Here is a 26,896-nt window from a genome sequence, read left to right as displayed (position 1 = left end):
AACTGATGATTTTTAATGGAATATCTACATAGGCGTACAGAGGCCCATTATCAGCAACCATCACTTCTGTGATGACCTTCTAGGCAGAGTTGCAAAGAAAAAGCCATATCTCAGACTGGCCAATAAAAAGGTTAAGATGGGCAAAAGAACACAGACGCTGGACAGAGGAACTCTGCCTAGAAGGCCAGCATCCCGGAGTTGCCTCTTCACTGTTGACGTTGAGACTGGTGTTTTGCGGGTAGTTTTTAATGAAGCTGCCAGATGAGGACTTGTGAGGCGTCTGTGTCTCAAACTGGACACTAATGTACTTGTCCTCTTGCTCAGTTGTGCACCGGGGCCTCCCACTCTTTCTATTCTGGTTAGAGCCAGTTTGCGCTGTTCTGTGAAGGGAGTAGTACACAGCGTTGTACGAGATCTTCAGTTTCTTGGCAATTTCTCACATGGAATAGCCTTCATTTCTCAGAACAAGAATAGACTGACGAGTTTCAGAAGAAAGGTCTTTGTTTCTAGCCCTTTTGAGCCTGTAATCGAACCCCCAAATGCTGATGCTCCAGATACTCAACTAGTCTAAAGAAGGCCAGTTTTATTGCTTCTTTAGTCAGAACAACAGTTTTCAACTTTGCTAACATAATTGCAAAAGGGTTTTCTAATGATCAATTAGCCTTTTAAAATGATAAACTTGGATTAGCTAACACAACGTGCCATTGGAACACAGGAGTAATGGTTGCTGATATTGGGCCTCTTTTAGCTGCTATTTGCTTTCACCACTGTCCAAGAAAAAGGATGTGATGGGTCCAAGGACTGAGTAGCATCGTCCTGTCATGTGCAGCTGCAGCCACACAGCGAACAGGGTGGTCCGAGCTGAGCAAAAGTTACATGCTGCATATGCGTAGGCGCAGTACACTTGACTGCAGTCTGCTGGTCTATGGACCTGGAATGAATTTGCCTGTTTAAATACAAATATTCAGGATATGTTGAATATAAATATGCATGTTGTTTTGACCATTTTCATCATTTGGAAGAGCAACACTACTAGGAAGAAACACTGTTTAGTAGTCAAAGCTACAGTAGTATCCCTGTGACTCTACTTTGATTATGTTCCACTTTGGGCTTGGAGCCAACTGTGAGCACTCGCTTTGTTACTGTATGGATCATCTTTTAAGACCATTTAAGATCACAGTGCCCAGAGTCACAGTCAAGTAATGACTACTTCAACAGACTCAGATGTTCATTAAGCTCTTTCATTCATTCAACTTGAGGAGCACTTCTTCTTTGACATGCTTGTCTTTTTTTGTTTATCTCTGTACAGAATAAACATACCAACGGTGTTATGACAAATTCTTATTTTTATTTAAAGCAGATATGCTATTTCTGTTACTTCTGAGATCTCCCTCAGTGGTTTGAATTTGAAAAATAATTATACGAGTTGGGACAACAATAAGAAAACAGAGAAAGAAAAACTGAAACAGATGAATGACAAGCAATTACTTCAGTTGTCCATCAAACTGTTTTGATCCATTGTTGAATCAAACATGATTGATATACAGTATCAAATCTCACCTGAAAATGATTACTACTGTATTTGAAAAGCTGTTTGTGTCAGTGTGCATGTGAGCTTCTGCATTCAATATCCACGGTATTCCACTGCCACAGAGTTTCAATTCTAAATGGCCATTGTGTCTTCAGTTGCATTTTAGACTGACAAAATGTATTTTCCCAGCTGGAATGAGTGCGCTTTTGCTGTCGTTCAGCAACAACGGGGATTATCCCACAAAATGCTGTTTGTGTCTCGGCTGTCCCCAGTCTCCCTCTACAGCCATTGAATATAGGACAGTTAGGACAGTCCACCAGGCCTTGGTAATTCTGCTACATACTCATCACGTAGCCCTTTCCTCCCATACACATTATAAAACCTGGTTGCTTGGATGCTGATTGGTTGATAGCAGGGAGATAACACACAATAATTCCTGAAAAATACCATGATGCTGTAATGGCATAACTCCTTTTCAATTATCAATATGTATCCACTGTCCCCCACCCCAGCCAGGCAATTAAACTTCAAATGCCCTCGGGCGGGGGCATCTCGAAATGATTTACCCATGCTTCTTACCTAGCGTTTGGTACAGCGGGGGTTAATGTAAGCCTCACTGTCTGACTATCTGACCTTGGTAACAACGTTTCACTTTTAAGTTGCAATCTGCCCTGTACGAGTGAACGGTGCCCAGACGAGACAAGACACATTTTTCTGAGCCAAGCAAAGTCACACATCATCATCATTATCATGGATATATCCAATTAAATACCAATAGAAAAAGCAAAAAAAAATGAAAATGCAGCTAGTGTACTGTCATTCCAGTGGCATGTTTGATGTGACCAAATTAGCACAAGTTGGCTAGCTAGCCAGCAAGTTGCTGTTCATATCAACATCACCAACTACTAGCTTGCTATAATATGGACTGGCCAACCATTTACTAGTTGTTGCCTACCAGTATGTATTTGAATATTTATTAAAGTGATTCTCTGTTACTATTGTATACTTTTTAGTCAGTAGTTCTGAAAGTAGTGCTCACAAGACAAAAGTGGTCCCCAAAAATGTGTTGAGTACTATATCACATATGTGCGCCACGTCATTGCTCTCTCTCTCTCTCTCTCTCTCTCTCTCTCTCTCTCTCTCTCTCCCTCTCTCTCTCCTCTCTCTCTCTCTCTCTCCTCTCTCTCTCTCTCCTCTCCTCTCTCTCTCTCTCTCTCTCTGCTGTATGTGTGCGTCTTACTAGCTGTCAATCAAACGCTGAAGCTCACAGCTTCTGGAAAACTGTTGCTTTCAAACTAGGGATTTCGTGGCTAATTGAGGTAAGACAGTAATTCTGCTCATTAAGCATGTATGAACTACACATTGATAAATCCAGCCCAAAGTCGGAGGTTTTAAAATACTTGCTAGTCGCCAAAGTTCCGGGAACATGTCTTTAAATCATTAATTATTGAAGTTCTTGTCTCTCATCATCATCGAATCTCTGCTAGCTAGCTAACTATATAGCTAGCTAACTAGCTACATGCCAGTGATTTGTTTAGCATAGCAACGTGGAATAAATAGAATGAACAACTGGGTCAAAACATGAGAATAGAACGAACAACCAGCCCATTTGGATATCAACGTCAGAATCTCCGAACTAACGATTGGCTATTGCCCAGATTAATTTGTATGGTGGAATTTACTCAATATAATTGTTTTTAACCCTTTACAGTCGTGGGAATTGGCCTATATGGATAAGGCTAAATTGAAAAGCATACAGTATGCATAACAACGGTAGGAATTTAAAGGGAACAGTTCGGAGATAATGGGAAGATTATTAGACCAAATGTGAGTACACAACAGTTCACCTGACACAGTACTGTATCCAAAAATGTTTACATTATGTGCATTTTACATTGAAACCTGAAAATAATCTGGATACATTCAGTAACGTAAGACTAATCCTGGAAAATGTGGGGTAGCTGCAACATAAGACAAAAACATGACAAGGGTTTCAGGGGAGGACTAACTGGTGTCTCCAAGTGGTCACACACCTCTCCAAAGTGTGCACAATTCCTAAGCAATTTCAATGCACTTTTATGACTCAGAGTCTTATAAGGTATTTTTGTAGCTCTTCTAGCTGTGCCATTGAGGGTCTAGAGCGAGCACACTTGTAGTTTCATTTGAAACATAACCTTGCATCCCCACCATCACACAATTACTGTTTATACAATAAAATAAACGGTCCATTATAAATCGTAATCTGGGTTAGGTGGGCATAATTTGAAAGCTTGTTCTATTGGCAACATAAATTATAAAATATAATCTTACTCTTATGCTTTCACAATGCAATTCAGTGAAACCGTTTTTGTACTTTTGGTGAGTATAGAAAGGACTCATGAGTGCGTTCAGGTGCTTGTGCCCCGGCAAATTTTCTTCACAATTAACAGACACACACAGGCTCATTCTGTTCAGAACAACCCAGGGTATGATGCGATGTCATCTTGTAACTGTACATCAAACATAGAGACACTGTATATGATTTGGAAAGTGCACGTTTGGTTTGCTTGTTTGAAATCAAAGCAGTATTTATTATAATCCTCAACGTCTCACCTTTGAAAATACATCGAGTCATCTTAATTTATAGTGTTTCCCTCACTCAGACATTTTTATTTTTTGTTGCAAGTTGACCAATTACTGGGAAGAATGGGGGCAACTTGTCACATGCTTAAGTTCAGTCAAAACCCATAGAGTGCTGTGAAGTGCAGAGCCAGAGCTCTCACATCATGTATAGCATGTTACTGTAGAGCCACTATGTTCCAATTTAGGTGCTTATTAGTGGCCAAATCTGCTATTTTCAACCCGTATATGGGTACGAGTGCTAAAGGCTACTGAAAACATGTTGTTAATCTTTTTTTTATATGTTGGCAACCGGTTCATGAAAGCAATAAGGTCCTCAAACCCAGGAATTATTGTGTGATAACTCCATCCTAAGGGCTGTTTCACCAGCCCTTGGCTTTGCCTCGGGCCTAATAACTGCCCCTAGTCGAGAGTTATCACATGATAATTCCCGGGTTCTCATGCCTTATTGCTTAAACAACCCACCTACTAATGCCCCTGGGCGCAGTCCATTCTGTAGGCTACTTGATGACACAGTATGTCAAAGCAACCATATGCAAACAGAGATGTAGAGCAAAGTGTTACCATTAGAGCAGTCATCTCCATTTTGTTTGACTGAGCAGTGACGCAACACACAACAAAATAACCTTTTGCATGCTGAATCTTTTTGGAAAACTAGGATATGAAATTACATATCCCTCTTTCTCTCTCCCTCTTCTTCCTCTGCTTGTTAATGTCTTTCCTAGAACTTGTACAAACAGCATGTGTGTAGGACACATAAGACAGATGTTTAGGATTACTTTCACCTTGTTTGCACTTTAACAGAGCTTAGCTGATGTGGAATACCACTCATTCAACCTCCTTGCTACCTCAGGGCTTTTCTAGCCTTTCTTCCATAGAGCCATCTGTACTGGACAGAGAGTAGCTCTAACCCACGTCTCAGGCCATAATCTCCGCAAGTGGGATTTTTATCCAAAGGTTAAATAGACTGTGTTATCTTAAATACAACCAACTTCTGTTATCAAAAACTGAACTGATGTGTATTACTCTATTGAATAGGCCTCATTCAAACATGGTTTACTATTTGCATGGCTATGTTATCACTTGTGTGTAGTCCCGCTGTATGCTTTTATCAGTTTGTGCTGTCGGGTCTGTTTGCAGACTAGGCCCTCATTTATATTGTTGAGGAGTGACTATCTTTAAGCAGTGCACTTATCTAATCAGTCTGCTGTGCTTTGGGAAGCCAGAGGAAGCGGCTACGGGACAGGAGCAGGGAGAGGGGACAGGAACGGGCTATGGATGCTACTGCATCTTTAATTATCGTTGATATTGCCACAAAGAGAAAAGGAGAGAGAGAGGCAAGAGGAGAGGATAGAGGAGCAGAAGGAGGGAGGGGATAGGAAGCGAGGACCCGCCATGTTCACTTTTTAATTAAGGCTCCGTAGTGTAACTCGTCAATGTACATTATTGGAAGAATGAACGTCAATGCCATTGCTTCTTCTCCCCCTCCTTTATCTCTGTCAATGATTCAAAGACATGATTTATGGTTTGTCTCCGTCTTTCAGGATCATCCATCAAGTTCCGGCTCTGCCGCCGCGCCACCCGTTGTAAATCATTCTGAAAGCCTGTCACTCATTACCATTAACCCCTCCTCTGTCGCTCTGGTCTGCGGCTTCCTCAACCTCTTTTTTTCTCTTCTTCCCTCCCTCCTTTTCCTCCCCCTCAATGCACAACCTACAGCCACACAGGGTATCAGTTCCGTTTCACTGCCCCGTCCGTCCGCCTACCTTCTTTTCAATAAATTAACCAATGAATAAAAAGGCCCTGTACTCGTCAGGCAGGCAGCCCCTACTCCTCCTCCATTACTTTAATGCTGCTTTCATAACCTAGTGGGAAGTGGGAATTTACCACATATGACTGGGACAAATCCACATGAGCAGCCCTCCACCTGATAATTACTAGTTGGAAACTGGTCTATTGCCACGTTCACGCGCTAGTCGGGAACTAGGTAACTCAGAAATGTCCAACTTGCTAATTGGTTGAACGCAGCACCTGAATAACTACAACCAGTTAACAAGTCAGAAATTTAAGTTTCCTAGTTCCGACTAGTATATGAACACAGCATATCATCATGAGCCCCCACTTCTCCTACATGGTGACCCCTGACATTGCCTACTAAGGAAATTACCTTGATAACAGTATTTTCAGCAGTTAAATGCAACATCAAAACTTTATTTATAAAAAGCATTCTATTAATATGGTTTTTAAATGCTATAATTTATTTGCGTTTCTCAACAAGTTCAAAGCACATGAATGCATCCAACTGGTATTTACAACGGGTAAATTCCCACCTCATACTTGGTTACGAATGCAGCATAACACCACAGAAATGTCACTGCTGAGAAGCACAGGGTAATTGAGGATGTAGCACATAGAAAACATTTGTTGTGGTTTTGCAATGGAAATATTTGAACACCTATATGTGCACATAATTGTTTTACTCAGTTACATACAGTACTTAAATATACTATTTAAATCTATCGATTTAACATCCTAACAAACTAAAGGAATATCATCACAAGGATTTTGTTATTTGTATCCGGGGTTATAAAGTTACTCTGTAGTTTCAAACCAGTATTTGTGGTAGGCCCTTCCACTAAATTATATTGCTTTACTGGAAACATTAATGCTTTACAAACTGAGGCTTACACTGACACAATGACTGTACTCTTTAACCAGATCTTATAGAAAAAGGTTTTTATGAACTAAACATTGACTCAGTAGAGTGAATGTCAATCTCTCAACAATAGATCATGCGCCGCCGCAGGAAGCTTCAATTCACTAGCTTCTTTCTTTTATCATTCTAATCAACATCTAGATATCAATGCTACAGAATATCCACAAACAGCGGAAATAAGCCATGAGCCACAGTATTGAGGGGAAACTTTCAGAGATTGGGTGCCAACACATTTCACTATTTGGGCAACCATTGTTCTCAGAACGGGCTGTCAAAGTGACAATGCAGCGGCAGGCAAATCCAGGAGTTTGCGCTTTTCAGAAAAACTGCGAGCCCTAATCATTTTTGCAGGCGACATTTGACAACAAATTTGCCATTAAAATGAATGAATGGGAGGGAGGCTGGGTTGTTTTGAAGCATTTCTGCCTTTCTTACTTTTTAGCTCATCTCGTCCCCCAAAGCTGCTGCAGGTTTGGCGGGTCTGCTTCTCCCATTTACACTTGTCATGAAACAGCCTTTGGTCCCACAAGAAACAGCCTTTAGTCCCACAATAAACCATCTGACAGTACCACGCTTCTGTTGTATTTAATGAAGGGAAAAAGCAGCAATCTACTATTAATGAATTTGGAATATAAAAAAATGCCTCCCTTTGCTGAAAACGGCACAAAACTGCTTATATAGGGAAAGCCTCTTCTGGATTCCTGTCCAGATTCTAATGAAAGATCCATAGCCAGAAGAGGGAGGGAGAGTTAGTGAAATGCAGATTGTTTTAATAGAATACACACTTCACCAGGCAGCTGCAGTATCAGATTCATGATGGCCAGCGTTTTTGTGAAGTTCATGATGCTGTGACTATATACATTCACTTATCTCAGGAGGAGAGGAAATGTAACAGAGAGCGAACCATGCAGTGACAGAGGTGAACCACCAGCAGCCTTCATATTTCATGTTGTACACTGAACAAAAAATATAAATGCAACATGTAAACATGTTTCATGAGTTGAAATAGAAGACCACAAATGTTCTCATGTTGTGCACACATTTGTTTACATCCCTGGGCAGAGCCCTACAGAAGGCAAATAAAATAGAGGTTGACTCTTCCAACCCACTCCCCTCCAAATTCCAGCTCCTTCCCTCTGGCCGCAGGTAAAATAGAAAAATTAAAAAAATAGGGACAAGTACTCTTTTATTCCGAATGAAATTCTCAACTTAACAAAATGTTGGACTAATTGCACATTAGCACTTGCACTGAAATTGCAATTACCCTGCCTACATGCTTGTAAACATCCTTTGCTATTTTTTAAATATTTTTTTATATGAGCTATGTTTTATGAATTGCCTCTCTGAAGACATTAAAGTTTTCTGAATCTGTTAGTGAGCATTTCTCCTTTGCCAAGATAATCCATCCACCTGACAGGCGTGGCATATCAAGAAGTTGATTAACCTCTTGACGTTACCATACGATAGGGGGCGCCACAGCGCATTTTGGAAAAAATTCGTGCCCATTTTCAACGGCCTACTAATCAGACTCAGAAGCTAGGATATGCATATAATTAATACCTGTGGATAGAAAACACCCTAAAGGTTCTAAAACTGTTTGAATGGTGTCTGTGAGTATAACAGAACTCATATGGCAGTCAAAACCCCGAGACCGATTGAACCAGGAAGTGGAATTCTGAATTGTGGACTCAACTTCACGTCGTTCCCTATTATTCACACCGTGCGATATCGTTCATTGAGCACTTCCTATTGCTTCCACAAGATGTCGCCAGTCTTTACAAAGTGTTTTGAGCCTTCTACTGTCTGAACAAACCATCAGAAACTGTCTCAGGGAAGCTCATCTGCGTGCTCGTTGTGCTCACCAGGGTCGTGCCCTGACTGCAGTTCAGTGTCGTAACTGACTTCAGTGGGCAAATGCTCACCTTCAATGGCCACTGGCACGCTGGAGAAGTGTGCTCTTCACGGATGAATCCCGGTTTCAACTGTACCGGGCAGATGGCAGACAGCGTGTATGGCGTCCTGTGGGCGAGCGGTTTGCTGATGTCAATGTTGTGAACGGAGTGCCCCATGGGGGCAGTGGGGTTATGGTATGGGCAGGCATAAGCTACAGACAATGAACACAATTGCATTTTATTTTTATTTTAATGTACAGAAATACCGTGAAGAGATCCTGAGGCCATTGTCATGCCATTCATCCACTACCATCACCTCATGTTTTTAAATAAGCATGCCCCATTCAAGAAATTTAGAACCAGGAACAGATATAGCCCTTGGTTCTCTCCAGACCTGACTGCCCTTAACCACCACAAAAACATTGTGTGGCGTTCTGCATTAGCATCAAACAGCCCCCGTGATATGCAACTTTTCAGGGAAGTTAGAAACCAATATACACAGGCAGTTAGAAAAGCCAAGGCTAGCTTTTTCAAGCAGAAATTTGCTTCCTGCAACACAAACTCAAAAAAGTTCTGGGACACTGTAAAGTCCAAGGAAAATAAGAGCACCTCCTCCCAGCTCCCCACTGCACTGAGGAAAAGGAAACTCTGTCACCACCGATAAATCCACTATAATTGAGAATTTCAATAAGCATTTTTCTACGGCTGGCCATGCTTTCCACCTGGCTACCCCTACCCCGGTCAACAGCACTGCACCCCCCACAGCAACTCTCCCAAGCCTTCCCCATTTCTCCTTCTCCCAAATCCAGTCAGCTGATGTTCTGAAAGAGCCGCAAAATCTGTACCCCTACAAATCAACCGGGCTAGACAATCTGGACCCTTTTTTTCAAAAATGATCTGCAGAAATTGTTGCAACCCCTATTACTAGCCTGTTCAACCTCTCTTTCGTGTCGTCTGAGATTCCCAAAGATTAGAAAGCAGCTGCGGTCATCCCCCTCTTCGAAGGGGGGGAACACTCTTGACCCAAACTGCTACAAACCTATATCTATCCTACCCTGTCTTTCTAAGGTCTTCGAAAGCCAAGTCAACAAACAGATTACCGACCATTTAGAATCCCACCGCACCTTCTCCGCTATGCAATCTGGTTTCAGAGCTGGTTATGGGTGCACCTCAGCCACGCTCAACGTCCTAAACGATATCTTAACCGCCATCGATAAGAAACAATACTGTGCAGCCGTATTCATTGACCTAGCCAAGGCTTTTGACTCTGTCAATCACCACATCCTCATCGGCAGACTCAATAGCCTTGGTTTCTCAAATGATTGCCTCGCCTAGTTCACCAACTACTTCTCTGATAGAGTTTAGTGTGTCAAATCGGAGGGCCTGTTGTCCGGACCTTTGGCAGTCTCTATGGGGGTGCCACAGGGTTCAATTCTTGGGCCGACTCTCTTCTCTGTATACATCAAGGATGTCGCTCTTGCTGCTGGTGAGTCTCTGATCCACCTCTACGCAGACGACACCATTTTGTATACTTCTGCCCTTCTTTGGACACAGTGTTAACAACCCTCCAGACGAGCTTCAATGCCATACAACTCTCCTTCCGTGGCCTCCAACTGCTCTTAAATGCAAGTAAAACTAAATGCATGCTCTTCAATCGATCGCTGCCTGCACCTGCCCGCCCGTCCAGCATCACTACTCTGGATGGTTCTGACTTAGAATATGTAGACAACTACAAATACCTAGGTGTCTGGTTAGACTGTAAGCTCTCCTTCCAGACTCACATCAAACATCTCCAATCCAAAATTACATCTAGAATTGGCTTCCTATTTCGCAACAAAGCATCCTTCACTCATGCTGCCAAACATACCCTCATAAAACTGACCATCCTACCGATCCTCGACTTCGGCGATGTCATTTACAAAATAGCCTCCAATACCCTACTCAATAAATTGGATGCAGTCTATCACAATGCCATCCGTTTTGTCACCAAAGGCCCATATACTACCCACTACTGCTACCTGTACGCTCTCGTTGGCTGGCCCTCGCTTCATACCCATCGCCAAACCCACTGGCTCCAGGTCATCTACAAGACCCTGCTAGGTAAAGTCGCCCCTTATCTCACCTCGCTGGTCACCATAGCAGCACCCACCTGCAGCACGCGCTCCAGCAGGTATATCTCTCTGGTCACCACCAAAGCCAATTCCTCATTCGGCCGCCTCTCCTTTCAGTTCTCTGCTGCCAATGACTGGAACGAACTACAAAAATCTCTGAAACTGGAAACACTTATCTCCCTCACTAGCTTTAAGCACCAGCTGTCAGATCAGCTCACAGATTACTGCACCTGTACATAGCCCATCTATAATTTAGCCCAAACAATTACATCTTCCCCTACTGTATTCATTTATTTATTTTCCTCCTTTGCAACCCATTATTTCTATTTCTACTTGCACTTTCTTCCACTGCAAATCTACCATTCCAGTGTTTTACTTGTTATATTGTATTTACTTCGCCACCATGGCCTTTTTTTGCCTTTACCTCCCTTATCTCACCTCATTTTCTCACATTGTATATAGACTTATTTTTCTACTGTATTATTGACTGTATGTTTGTTTTACTCCATGTGTAACTCTGTGTTGTTGTATATGTCGAACTGCTTTGCTTTATCTTGGCCAGGTCGCAATTGTAAATGAGAACTTGTTCTCAACTTGCCTACCTGGTTAAATAAAGGTTAAATAAAAAAAATTTCAGCATGATAACGCACGACCCCAGATCTGAAAATATCCCAGTTCTTCCATGGCCTGCATACTCACCAGACGTCACCCATTGAGCATGTTTGGGATGCTCTGGATTGACGTATACAACAGCGTGTTCCAGTTCCTGCCAATATCCAGCACCTTTGCACATCCATTGAAGAGGAGTGGGACAACATTTTACAGGCCACAATCAACAGCCTTATCAACTCTATACACTGCATGAGGTAAATGGTTGTCATACCAGATACTGGCTGGTTTTCTGATCCACGCCCCTACTTTAAAAAAAATCTTTATCTGTGACCAACCGATGCATATCTGTATTCCCAGTCATGTGAAATTAGGGCCTAATGAATTTATTTCAATTGACTGATTTCCTTATATGAACTGTAACTCAGTAAAATATTTGAAATTGTAGTGTGTTGCATTTATATTTATGTTCAGTGTATATTACATTAAATACACTATGATATGTAATAGCTTATTGTCACAACACAATGTGTTATATAGCAAAGGACCAAATTATAATGTATTGGTTATTTATTTAATTTAGGAATTTTCTCTAAACTGATTCAATTCAACCCCTTTCACTTTGTAAAATAACAATATAGCAAAATCTAATTAAATACAAATCTCTGTTTGCAATCAAATTACCTGGTAAATGTATAATGCATTTGTTTTAATAGTCTGTATGTGGCAGAACTACTGGGCATCATAAAATCCCAGTCCGGTCAGACAAGTGTAGAATAATTGTCCCATCCTCCTCCTCCCAGCCTGTGGCTCATAAAAGCTTTGAACAAAGACCTAATCTGTGCGAGGCAGTGGTCCTTTAAACGATGGCCCACTTTCCCCTACCCTGCCTGCCAAACCACGCAAACATTCCTGACTGACATTCAATCAGAGAAATTTGAACCGAAGCAAGATGGTCTTTTATTAATACCTCTCTGTTTGCTTGACTGGTCAGCGCCAATATGCACGGTTTGGATGGGTGGTGTACAGTAAGATGATGGGTTCTCTCTGATAAGGGTGAATGAGGGCTAAACTGCTATTCTGCAGAAAGGAACCATCAGACCTCATCCTGTCGCTCCTGGAGAGCCATGTCACAAGCTCTTCAAAAACCAAGTGACAGAGAAAGGAGCAAGCAGCAGCACGCTGGGCTGAGTAGCAGCTCTGTCTCTCTCTCGCTCTCTCGTTCTCTCTGAGTGTCTGTCTCTCTCAGATAAAATGTTTTTTTTATTATATTGACAGTAGTATTTGCTGTTCATGATTAAATGTACTGTTTTCCTTTTCCTAAGAAAGTATTTGTTGCATTTGCCAGAAACAAAATCGTTGAACTTAACAAATGGACTGTAGCGCCACTACCAGTGAGGCAATATTCTCGTGGTTCCATCCATCCATCCAGAAGGGTGTGTAAAATGTCCCCTGCCAGCCCTGAAAGGGGGGCCCTCCTCTTCTGGTGAGATGCAACTCGAGGCAACAGTACTGCATGTGAGGCGGTGGCAGGCAGGCGGCATGGCGGCTGGCGATAGCACGGTGGCACGCTTACGTGATGACTTAGGTGCTGGAGTGCAAATTGCATTGCTCTCCTGCTATTCACTTCCAATTAGGCAGCGGGCCGAGTGATGCGTCTCGGAGCAGGAGCTTCTAGCAGCCAGGCATCAAAAAGAGCAGTGTCGCTCAGTGACATCATTGAGGGATGGAGGGGAAGGGACTCCTGGAGCTACAATAGGATGGCAGCCACAGCTTGATGTGACTAAGTGAGAATTGTGATTAGTATCGATGAAGAAACAGGGACACTGAGGAATGACAGAATTTTATTTTGGACATGAAAATCCCCAAATCAGAAAGATAAAAATCTCCAAATAAACATGCAGATTCAGCTCCTTTTTAGTCTTACAGTCTTGAAACATATTGTAGCTGTTTCAAGATCAAGTGTCAATGGTGTAGGTTAGTAAGGTTTTCAATATTTTACCTTCATTCACTAACAACATGTTGGTTGTGAATGTGGAAATATTGTTTTGATTGCCATAATTATTGTGATGATTTTTGCCCAAATCAACCGCCAGATGGTAGGGTATGGTCTGGTGTCACATTTGTGATCCTATCATATAAATCTGGGTCCATCCCAGTAGCTACATCATGCTGCCTTTAGCACAATTCACAATCTGCCTTTCTTCACATTGTCCACATTGTCTGCTTTGAAATGTTGAGGTTCTTTATTTGATCATATTAGACTATGAAATATTGAATGGGCCGGTGTATGAAAGCAAGGCATTTATCTGCATGAATAGCCCCTGTTTAGTGAAGTAGGTAATGCGCTTTAAGTATCATCCCATTCATGCATGCAAAAATGTACACTAAACTCTGTCGCATGGTTTCACACTGCAGCAGAGCCCTCAGAGAGATCTTAAAGCTGCAATATGTAACTTTTTGGGCAACATAGAAGTGTGAGTTATAGATATGTCATTCTCGTTAAAAGCAAGTCTAAGAAGTGGTAGATCTGTTCTGTGTGCATTATTTCTGAGATTCCCGCGCTTAAGTTTTGTTTTTGCATCTTTTTCAGTTTAGTACACCAGTTTCAAACAGCTGAAAATACAATATGTTTGGTTATGAAAAATATATTTCACAGCGGTTTAGATGGTACAATGATTCTCTACACTATACTTGCTTGTTTTGTCACATAAACTGAAATTAGGCTAACTATTCAAAAAAAATTGATTTCTGCAACCGCTGTATGACTGCATTCTGACTTCATCTTATGGTTGCTGGTAACATAACAGTGTTCTGGGTGTATTTATGACTGTGGGGGTGATGTACTGTATCAAGCAAAATAAATCATCTAGGCTATAGGTGGAGTGTGAGAAGGGTCGTAAAAGTAATTTAGGCCTACTTAATTTAAAATTAAAAAAAAAGAAATACAGATATTTTGTATTTTGTGTTTTGTCTATTACCTTCCAGTAATAGTTAACTGGATCACATAGGCTAGGCAGTCTGCGAACCTTGTAAACATGTCCCTTCATTTTATCGAGACAGTATAAAAGACAAACAAGTCAAATATACTGTCTGTAAAACAAGCAATGATTATTGAGTTTACAGTAAGCTATTGGCCCGGATTAAAAATGAACTCATGCAATGTCAGGAGTGTATCCAGCATCAGATTGATCTAGATAAACAGCATACTGTAACCTGACTTCAACTGACTGATATCTGTCAAATAGTACATCTCTGTCAAATATTACACAGCTGGTATGTCTCTCGGTCTTATGACAGGCTTGTGCATTAAGCGTAAGCGTAAGTTAATACTGTACATAATGATTACTAACCACTAGAAAACGTAGCCATCTTGCAGACACTATGAAGTCAACAACAAAAGTATAGTTTTAGTAGATATTTGATCAAAATTACAGTACAGTGCGTCAGCCCCCCACAGCCTCTCTTTGAGATGTCTCCCTTCACACTACAAGGACTCCAACTCCATAGAGGGCTCTGGAGAGGAACCTGCAACATATCTATCTCACTTACCTTTATTGTAGAACTGAAATCTATAGTGACAACAAATGAAACCGCTCATTTACAACAATATATCAACAAAAGTCTTGCAGAGGTTGGGGAGAAGATTTGACTCCAGAAGACACAGTCTGTAGATTGCTTTATTTGCCTGACCTGTTTTATTAACGTGTAGACTCTAGAAGCTGCATTCTTATGTGGGACACCATAGACGGACGGATAGCATAGACGGACGGCTAGCATAGACAGACGGATAGCATAGACGGACGGACGGGCCTGCTGTGTTTTTTAGTTTTTTCTATTTAGCGTGCCATAAATCCGGGAGATGAAAATGTCACAGAGCAGGTTCATTTTCCAAAGAGGTTTTGATTGCTATGAGCGTGTAATTGATTGTTCCAAGGACAGGGGGAAATCTAGAAATGTCATAACAGTCCTGCTTAGGTCGGTCCCACCGCCAGGCAATCAATGTGAAGTAAAAAGGGATATTGATTTGTGAGCAGCGAAAACTGTAGCTTGAGACAACCGGAGAGCAGTTCAGGAAAGTGGCACAGACATGCAGACCTGTCACTGGCACCTATGAATTACCCAATTTTCTGTGAAGATAGTATTACCTGGGATATTCAGGGTATTGCAGGCAGCTGTCCATTAGCTAACCCTGTCAGGCTGCTCACTGACTGCCTTGTCACTTTAATGAGGGAAATGTTGACCTTCCATGGGATAAATTTTGATATCTTTACCATTACAAAGTTAATACTAACAGGCTAATAGTGGAAGTTAAATACTGTTACTGGGGAAACGCAGACTAATTTCAGCATGCTAACTTGGAAAATGCCAAGATTGTGTCGTACATTTTTAAATGTTTGTATTACTGTATTCTGACATGTTTAATACCCATTCAGTATTGTTTTAACTGAAAAAAATAAATCATTCCTGTAAGTGTGAGAACATGATTGCTGTGTTCTAAAATTGCCTTGGCTCAGAAAATGGCTGCTTCTCCTGGATATTCAGGCCTTGTTGTGCCAGGGGTCTGTTCTAACGGATTAATGTTATAAACACCTCAAGTAGCTGTTTTATGATGGACACCGTAGGTTTTTTGACCTTTGCATATCCCTGTCTGAAGATATATTTGTAGTGACACAGATTGGAGGCTTTGCAGGGGTTTATGTCATGATAAATCTCAGCCCTGGCATGCGAACCCTCTCATTATACAAGCCTAGTTAGACTGAATGCTGCCTATACCAGACTAAAAGGCACAACATTTCCTCAGAAGGTCTATTTTGTAGTTTAGGAAACATTCATAAAAGTTGATGATCACTGAAATGATGACATCATCTGTATTATTGCATCTTGTTTATTCTTGTGCTGTATTTTGACAGTTGTAGCAATTGTAAACTACAGGTATTCAGTTGACGATTTACTACTAGGGTGGAGTGTTCCAGTATTGCATTGACACATTTTGTCATCATAAAGTTTTAGGATCTTAATTTGACACGGTTTGCTACAGCAGGAAAATAATCCAGGAAATGTGAATTATGTGGATTATGATTAATGGACATCGGTGTAGGAGTTTATACATTTTTTGTAAGAGAAATTCAAGTCTGAAATGTGGAAATTAGTGGAAATTACAATCTTCAGATGCCTTTTCAAGCCTCAAATAGACTACAAGTTTTACATTTCCTGCATCCCTGGAAAGTTATTCTGCAACAGGTGATCAAATTAAGATCATACATTTGTATCAGAGATGTAGACTACAATGTTCCTAAGTAACATCAGAGAAGGCTCTGCCCTTGCATTTGATATTGCTAATTGGCATCAACCAAGGGTTGGCAAAATGGAGTTACAAAGAGTGTGAGAAGTGGAAGTAGACAAGTGGGTATCTTGGAGACACCCATGCCTGGTGCCTTTGGATGTAGATAACCAGGGATACTGTATATAATGACAAGATGGTATTTTCTCCGCCCTAATTATGGGAGTTGTTGTCCCAAATGTGGGAAGGCAGGTGGTCTGTATTCCCGCATGGACGGGAGTGGACCTTCTCGCGTCACCTCTTTTTCACTGATATTACTTCTGATCAAATTGGCAGGAAATGCTGCTGATAATTTCTGTCAATTTCATCTGGAAATACAAAGTATACTAAATGTAGACTATTCTCACATTCTGTTACTTTCGGATTTTAATTCCTGATAATTAAGTTATTATCTTAAGTTTTTGTTTCATTAAATAGCCATGCTGAGTTTGATAGTGCTCTATGGCAGTGTAGATAAAGTTACTTGAACATAGTAAATTGTATAATCTAATTGCCATGAAATAACTATTTATCAGATGCATGTCATTGTGCTCCATTGCTGTATAATTGCTAAGTGTCTCTTAGTGAAATATTTATTAATGCTAATTCTTAATCCATGAATTAGTTAGAAGGTTCACTATCTGCATGAAGTAGGCTAAGTAAAGCTGTTTTGCTATATCTGCAATATGTCACCAGACAATCCTTGAAACTTCTACTTGAAAATGCTCTTTTATCAATCAATATTTGGTAATGGTTGACATAAATGAAAGGTTCTACGGTAATTTGAATTTGACAAAAAACAATGTGCTATAATTGACTTCTGTCCATAGTCTCTATCTAGACTTTCAAAATAGAAGACGTCAACTAGAAGCTTGTCATATACGATAGTGTTCTCGTTTATCTGTGATAACTACAGTTGAAGTCAGAAGTTTACATACACCTTAGCCAAATACATTTAAACTCAGTTTTTCACAATTCCTGACATTTAATCCTTTTAAAAATTCCCTGTTTTAGGTCAGTTAGGATCACCACTTTATTTTAGAAATGTGAAATGTCAGAATAATTGTAGAGAGAATTATTTAATTTCAGCTTTTATAACTTTCATCACATTCCCCGTGGGTCAGAAGTTTACATACACTCAATGAGTATTTGGTAGCATTGCATTTAAATTGTTTAACTTGGGTCAAACGTTTCGGGTAGCCTTCCACAAGCTTCCCACAGTAATTTTGGCCCATTCCTCCTGACAGAGCTGGTGTACCTGAGTCAGGTTTGTAGGCCTCCTTGCTCGCACACACTTTTTCAGTTCTGCCCACACATTTTCTATAGGATTGAGGTCAGGGCTTTGTGGTGGCCACTCCAATACCTTGACTTTGTTGTCCTTAAGCCATTTTGCCACAACTTTGGAAGTATGCTTGGGGTCATTGTCCATTTGGAAGACCCATTTGCGACCAAGCTTTAACCTCTATGGGCTAGGTGGGACGCAAGCGTCCCACCCGTGGTGCACTCCATCAACAGCAGGTGCATTTCAAGAGCGGCAAATTTGAATCCAAATAAATGTCAAAATTCAAATTTTTCAAACATACAACTATTTTACACCCTTTGAAAGATAAACATCTCCTTAATCTAACCACGTTTTACGATTTCAAAAAGGTTTTACGGCGAAAGCATAAATTTAGAGTATGTTAGGACAGTACATTTACAAGAATCGTGTGTAATGTTTTGTCAATTCAAAGACAGGGTCACCAAAACCATAAAACCAGCTAAAATGATGCACTAACCTTTTACAATCTCCATCAGATGACACTCCTAGGACATTATGTTAGACAATGCATGCATTTTTAGTTCTATCAAGTTCATATTTATATCCAAAAACAGAGTTTTACTATGGCATTGATGTTGAGGAAATCGTTTCCCTCCAATAACCGGCAGTCAAGTCAGCACCACAAATTAAATAATTAAAATTAGAAAACATTGGTAAAATATTATATTGTCATTTAAAGAATTATAGATTTACATCTCTTGAACGCAATCAACTTGCCAGATTTAAAAATAACCTTACTGGGAAATCACACTTTGCAATAATCTGAGCACTGCGCCCAGAAAAATACGCGTTGCGATACAGACTAGCCGTCATGTTGGGGAGATCTAAAATCGAAAATACTATGTAAATAATCCATTACCTTTGATTCTCTTCATCAGATGTCACTTCCAGGTATCACAGGTCCATAACGAATGTAGTTTTGTTCAAAAAAGCTCATCATTTATGTCCAAAAATCTCCGTCTTGTTAGCACATGATCTAAGCCCGCCGGACTTCACTTCATGAACGAGGGGAAAAAATATATTTACGTTCGTTCAAACATGTCAAACGTTGTATAGCATAAATCATTAGGGCCTTTTTTAACCAGAACATGAATAATATTCAAGGTGGACGAATGCATTCTCTTTTATAACGTATTGGAACGAGGGTACCCAACATGAACTCGCGCGCCAGGTGTCTAATGGGCCATCATCGTTCCATGGCTCTTGTTCGGTCAGATCTCCCTCCAGAAGACTCAAAACACTTTGTAAAGGCTGGTGACATCTAGTGGAAGCAATAGGAAGTGCCAAAATATTCCTCAGCCCCTGTGTTTTTCAATGGCATAGGTTTAAAGGTAATACAACACATCAGGTATCCACTTCCTGTCAGAAAATGTCTCAGGGTTTTGCCTGCCAAATGAGTTCTGTTATACTCACAGACACCATTCAAACAGTTTTAGAAACTTTAGGGTGTTTTCTATCCATATATAATAAGTATATGCATATTCTAGTTACTGGGTAGGATTAGTAACCAGATTAAATCGGGTAAATTTTTTTATCCAGCCGTGCAAATACTGCCCCCTAGCCCTAACAGGTTAACTTCCTGACTGATGTCTTGAGATGTTACTTCAATATATCCACGTCATTTTCCTTCCTCGTGAGGCTATTTATTTTGTGAAGTGCACCAGTCCCTCCTGCAGCAAAGCACCCCCACAACATGATGCTGCCATCCCCGTGCTTCATGGTTGGGATGGTATTCTTCGGCTTGCAAGCCTCCCCCTTTTTCCTCCAAACATAACGATGGTAATTATGGCCAAACAGTTCTATTTTTGTTTCATCAGACCAGAGGACATTTCTCCAAAAAGTACGATCTTTGTCCCCATGTGCAGTTGCAAACCGTAGTCTGGCTTTTTTATGGCGGTTTTGGAGCAGTGGCTTCTTCCTTGCTGAGCAGCCTTTCAGGTTATGTCGATATAGGACTCGTTTTACTGTGGATATAGATACTTTTGTACCTGTTTCCTCCAGCATCTTCACAAGGTCCTTTGCTGTTGTTCTGGGATTGATTTGCACTTTTTGCACCAAAGTACGTTCATCTCTAGGAGACAGAACGCGTCTCATTCCTGAGCAGTATGACGGCTGCGTGGTCTCATGGTGTTTATACTTGCGTACTCTTGTTTGTATAGAGGACACAGGTGTTTGGAAATTGTTCCCAAGGATGAACCAGACTTGTGGATGTCTACAAAAACATTCTGAGGTCTTGGCTGATTTCTTTTGATTTTCCCAGGATTTTCAAGCAAAGAGACACTGAGTTTGAAGGTAGGCCTTGAAATACATCCACAGGTACACCTCCAATTGACTGAAATGATGTCAATTAGCCTACCAGAAGCTTCTGAAGCCATTACATAATTTTCTGGAATTTACCAAGCTGTTTAAAGACACAGTCAACTTAGTGTATGTAAATTTCTGACCCACTGGAATTGTGATACAGTGAATTATAAGTGAAATAATCTGTCTGTAAACAATTGTTGGAAAAATTACTTGTCATGCACAAAGTAGATGTCCTAACCGACTTACCAAAACTATAGTTTGTTAACAAGAAAGTTGTTGTTGAAAAATTAGTTTTAATGACTCCATCCTAAGTGTATGTAAACTTCCGACTTCAAGTGTATATATAAAACAATCAATAAAACATGTCTCTGTACTCTGACAACACTCCCTCTCCAGCATGGGGGGGAAGAGGGTGTTTTGGAGGCCATCAATGATCTCAGTTGGCCAATCCAGAAGTCTCTCTTGTGGTTGAGGGTCATAGCACATTCGGGAATATCTGGTGTGCTGCGTGGCTCCTTGTTCTCCATGTTTGTTTTGAAGTTTTGAATCCCATGACCATCTTCATCCATTAGCTGGCAACCAGTTCACCTCTAGAGCTTGTCCTGAGGCACTTGTGAAATATTGATTTTTAAAAAAGTATTATTTTCAGAATGCGAAGGAGGATGACATTATTCATTCTATGGGCTGACCCAGTGTTCTGTAGTACTTGGAATGCTCCTTACATTCAGCATTCCATAGAGTGCCCCTAAATCAAAGGTGAAATATTACCCACATTAAATGCATAGGTGCCTAGACAAGGCCGTTGTGTCCTTTTCATATTTAACTAAAAGCACATCTGCCATAACTTCTCCCAAAATGCACATTTTCCAACATGAATAAGAGGACATATACTGCAAGATGTCTCTTCGAAAGTATTTTTTAAGTATTTTGTTTTCATATTGTGGACTGGCTAAATTTGAGAGGGACCTTAATTCAACAGAGAAGAGTTTGATTGTTTTGTATTGATAATAGTTTTACTGATTCATCTACTGTATGAATATATGATCCTCCAGCCTTGTTCAAAACTGCTTAATATGCTGTATCACAAGTAATGCAAATTATATGATGTGAAATATGTCAATTAGAAAAACTGTGTTTTAATTATCAGTTCATTGATGCAATAACATTTAGCCCTATGAGTGTGAACAAACAGGTGAATAATGAAATGGATAATTGCTGTTTATGAGCCTGTCAAGGACAATATAACAATGTGACAGATTGCCAGCAACTTCTAGAAATGTTAGATAATGATCTTGTTATAATAAATACATATATTTTCAACAATTTACTGGTTCTTTGTTGTGCTGTGATTCATGTGTTAATAATTATCCAGATTTAGGTTTACATTTGCATAAAGAATTCAAATTTCTCTGTCAAGAAAGACTATCTCACTCTGTAACCACTTAAATCGAGACAGGATACATTTCAGCTCATTTTGAAATCTGAAATGTAAGTAAATATCGCTCAGTCTTTGTAATTTACTGCAACACAATCTGGTGGATGCAAGCATGGAAAGATATTATTCAACAGAGAAAGCTTAAGTTTTTTCATTGCAAGTTCATTGCAGTTTGGAGATACTCATAATCAGTTTGGAATAGGCCACTTGCAATAACACTTAGTAAAACCCTAGCAAAAATCCATTGCATTTTGCCTGTCATTGGCCAACGATTGTTGTAAACATCTCAACATGAGGCAGGGAAACCTTTGACACAGCACTAAGTCAGTGGCCCGCCGTGAATCACAAGGAGCCGCTTGACCTCTAGTAGTTTGTTAGAAAAGTCATGTGACATCCATACTGTTGATCCTCTCATGTAGCTCAGTCCTGCAGTGTGCATGTAGCCTTGTGTGGATTACACAGATTCTTTGAAAACAGAACAAAAAAGCACACAAATCCTCTTGTTTTGATGTACTTTGCATATTTTTCCATTCTTGGAAATATTTCAAAAGCTCAGTAGTGATTGCAACTCAACTAATTTCCCTCTCCTATGGTGATTTCTTACTATTATGTTGTCTAAACAGAGAGAGGGGTCTTGTAATGAATAACCTCGTCCCCAGGCTATTGGGCAAATAAGCCTGGGATATCAACGATTCAAACTTGGCCTTAGAATTCTATGGTCACTCCCACTATGGGAGTTGCCTACTGAGTAAAGTATTTGTCATCATTTATCACATGACTGTGAGGCGTGGGGAGGGTTACAAGGAAGATGTTGTAGATTAAGACAATGCCTATGCACCGGGAGTTTCTTCCGGTCTTTCTTTATTGGCTAACGAAGGCACAGTTTGACACGTTGGTCCACCAGACTTTCATTGGTCGGAAGTGTCTGGGAACGAGATTATGTGAAGCGTAATTACAAAGATTTCTAAATTGTATCTCTCTTTTTCCTTCTTTTTCAGTATATGAGCCTGATGAACATGGCGTCATGCGAGAGACCATCCCTGAGGATGACAGAGAGAATGACACTCCAACTGAAGAGAAGACGAGTCCCAAGGCCTCAGAGGACAAAGAGGTGGACAACAAAAGCAGCTACAGCTACCAGGACTCCCCCGTCAGTGTCCTTTCCCATCAAGAAGCCGAGTTGGAGTCGCGCTTTAGCGACACCAGCGATAGACTCTCTATCTCAGACTTCAAAAGTTCCTCACCACCTGAAAGCCAGAAGGACAAGGGGAGCAGCGGTTCGAAACACAAGGATGACATGCACAGCAGCCTGGAGAAAATGAGGGCCGCCTATGCTAACTTTCTCTCAGATTCCTACTGCACAGGGATCGGAATGGACTTGAAAATTGGCAAATCTCCCAGCAAAGCTAACTGTGACAGCACCAATGTTAGCACCAAGAGTGAATTTGACTGGCATCAGGATGCACTATCCAAAACCTTCCAGCAAACACACTCCCCAAAGCCTGTGTCCAAACCCAACCTCTTCAGCTCGGTCCACCTCTACAGACAAAGCAGCAAAGCAGGTGGGACAGTGTTTACAGGGGCCAGCCGATTCAAGTGTAAGGACTGCAGTGCAGCCTATGACAGTATTGTGGATTTGACAGTGCACATGAACAAGAGTGGACATTACCAGGACAACAATCACGGCAAACCAAGCAATGCCTCCACATCCTCTTCCAAATCAAGGAAACGAAATTTGCAAGACATGGAAGGGAAAGAGGATGCACAGAAAGTTCTGAAGTGTATGTTCTGTGGCCATTCTTTTGAGTCCCTCCAGGACTTGAGTGTCCATATGATAAAAACTAAGCATTACCAAAAAGTACCTTTGAAAGAACCTATCCCAGTACTCTCACCTAAATTACTGCCACCAGCAAAGAAACGGACCTATGAGGCCAACAGACCTTGTTCTCCTGATTCTACCACAGGGTTAGCTGGCTACAGCGAGGCCCAACGGTCCGCTGCTATTTCAAATGCTAACAGTAATCGCTATGGTTATCAGAATGGAGCTAGCTACACTTGGCAGTTTGAGACATGCAAATCTCAGATTCTAAAATGCATGGAGTGTGGAAGCTCACACGATACCCTGCAACAACTCACCACTCATATGATGGTCACTGGACATTTCATGAAAGTTACAAACTCAGCCTCTAAGAAAGGGAAACAGTTAGCCCTGGATCCCTTGGTTATAGAAAAGATGCAGGTATTAGCTGAGCCGCTTGCTAACGAAACTGATAGCGATAAAGTGTCTCCAAAAACATATTCCCCAGGGGGCAGTGAGAAAGATAGCCAGAGGGAAGGCACATTGGACAAAATGGAAGAAAGTGAAGTGAAAGATGACAAGGCAGACAGTGAGGATCAAAAGGCAGGGAACAGGGTGATTAAATATCGATATCTTCGTGAGGAGGATCTGGAGCAGCAGGGATTGTCAGGTGGTGGAGGGGATATCCTCAAGTCTTTAGCCAACACGGTCGCCTCTGCAATCAACAAGGCTCAGACTGGGACCCCCAGCTGGAGTGCCTACCCCAGTATCCATGCTTCCTATCAACTCTCTGGGATCATCAAGAGCAGCACTCATCTCTCAGCATCTCCCCCCATTCAGATAAAGCACACATTCAACCACAAGCTGAGACCGATCGCCCCAAAGGGGAAGTTTCTTCAGGGTGCTGGGGGAGTTGACACTCCACAGCAACAGTATCGAAAAGCGGACACCAAGAAAGAAAAGGTTGGCATTAGCGATGGTAAAGAACGTCTGAATATTAAGTTTGATATGGTGGAGAATAATGACAGCGATTGTCAGGACGATTCCTCTACCTCTTCAAAGCTCGATGCAGACTGTCTGAATGAAGGGAGTGATGTGATCAAAGGGAAGTGGAGCCCAGATTTCTCAGACAGAGGCAAGACACCAAGCCCTCCTGCCACCGGTGGACAAAGCACTACTTCAGAGCTTGTCAATGACACCCCGGAAATACTCGGCATAAACCCTCTAAGTGCACTGCAGTTAGTTCTGAACAGCCATTTGGGTAAAGCAAATAAGCCCACCAATTCAAGATCTGAAAATAGTAAACTATCTGCTCGCTCTCAATCTATATTAGCTGAACTCAACCAGAGTATGGAGAAACCAGCAGTGGTGGATGCTACCCCTGCTAGGAACAGTGCTAACATTGCCTTCCTGTTTGCTAGCAATGATCAGCCAATAGACCTGACAAAATATAAACCTAACAAGCCAAGTTCCTCCCATCTACAACCCTTTGCCCCAATGCCACAGAAACACGCTCTGTCTGACATTGCTGACATGGTCAAGGTTCTTCCTAAAGCCACCACACCAAAAGCCTCTATGCCATCAAGGATACCCACCATGAAACTGGAAACAGACGTGAGGCGCTCTGAGGGCGTGTCGTCTGAGGTATACTCGGTTCACAAGCGCAAGGGAAGGCATTCGAACTGGAACCCCCGACATCTTATCATCCTCCAAGCCCAGTTCGCCTCCAGCCTTTTTCTGACTTCTGAGGGCAAGTACTTACTCTCAGATCTTGGTCCTCAGGAACGAATGCACATCTCTAAGTTTACTGGACTGTCCATGACAACCATCAGCCACTGGTTGGCCAATGTGAAATACCAACTTAGGAAAACAGGGGGGACCAAGTTTCTGAAGAGCATGGACACTGGCCATCCGATCTTCTACTGCAATGACTGTGCTTCCCAGTTCAGGACACCACCAGCCTTCATCTCCCACCTGGAATCACACCTAGGGTTTCAAATCAAAGATATGCGCAAATTGCCTATTGAGCATCAGACGAAGGTAGAGGAACCAGAACTGTCAAAGGCTCTCAGTGTCCGTGCGACAGAGACGCTAGTCACAGAGGAGGATGTTGACACTAAGTTCAAATGTAAGCTGTGTTGTAGGACATTTGCTAGTAACCATGCAGTTAAACTCCACTTGAGTAAAACTCACAGCAAATCACCTGATAACCATTCACAATATGTGGAAATGGATAAAGAGTAGGAGTTGTTAATTTTTGCTACCTTTTTTGTTGTTATTGATTTTTGAAACACTGGTTAGATATTTCAGCCATGTTTCCAGTAGCATTGTGTAGTATGCATAAAGACATTGAAAACATTATATTGAATATGACATGGACACACTGGCTAGACTAAACCCTAAAATGTTAAAGAATACACCAACTTATACCTTTGCACCCTTCTCAAATGCATCACCAGTAATGACATTTATTACTGCTTGAAATATAATTGCTAACGTTCGCATGCAATAGCTCTGGCTATGACTACTATTTATTTGTATAATATGTCAAGTTTCAATTGTATTATTTCAAAGACAATGTAATGGATAAATTGTAATGTTCATCTCCAATGCTACACCTTTGTATAATATGCAGCTGTTTTAAACAGGTAGCCAGACACATGTTAACACATTTATTGCACTGTACATTGAACTGTACAGTGAATTGCTATGTAAAAATGTTTTGTGTTTCAATGATAGAACAGAAAAGCACTTTAATAAATGTTAAATCACCAGTTCAGACTCAGATTCTGTACATGAACCCAACACATTTAGACAGGTTGGAAACAAGAAAAAATTAAATATAAATGTGTTTCATTTTAAAAGGATGACAGTGAGACAAATGATACCTGCACCTTTTTTTACCAATTGAAATAAAGAATTAACATTTGATACCAGACTGTGTTCATTTTAAGTTTTCATGAGTCTCCTGTACGTCTCCTGAAATATTGTAAATTAACAATATATGCGTAGATCAATGTGTGGTTGGGAATGACTGTGTTCTTCATAACAAGTAGACATTTTCTTCAGCTCTCTTATTTCACAGCTATAAAATATAATTGCCTGCTAAATTCATAAACATTTTACACAATTTATCTCTTTTCTTTCCAGCAATCAAGTCCCTCAATTACCACCACCATCAAATCTCTGTTTTATAACAGGCGGCTGACATTTGATGGCAAATGGAGAAAAGCACAT

At 41.0% G+C, this 26,896-nt stretch overlaps 1 protein-coding gene across 1 annotated transcript in view; it reads left to right on the top strand.

Moving 5' to 3' along the window:
* The window catches only part of LOC106572632 (teashirt homolog 2), a 77,320-nt gene extending 50,730 nt beyond the window's left edge, over positions 1–26,590 (top strand). The window contains exon 2 of the mRNA XM_014146989.3: positions 22,860–26,590. Coding sequence (XP_014002464.1) covers positions 22,860–25,903 — 3,044 coding nt within the window. The 3' untranslated portion in view covers positions 25,904–26,590. The remainder of the gene's footprint in view (positions 1–22,859) is intronic.
* Positions 26,591–26,896: the final 306 nt, after the last annotated feature.

This window comes from Salmo salar, chromosome 15 (genome assembly GCF_965601325.2).
Source record: "Salmo salar chromosome 15, fSalSal1, whole genome shotgun sequence".
Lineage (NCBI taxonomy): Eukaryota > Metazoa > Chordata > Actinopteri > Salmoniformes > Salmonidae > Salmo > Salmo salar.
The sequence above is the reverse complement of the archived record's forward strand: the minus strand, read 5'-3'. Positions and strand labels throughout refer to the sequence as shown.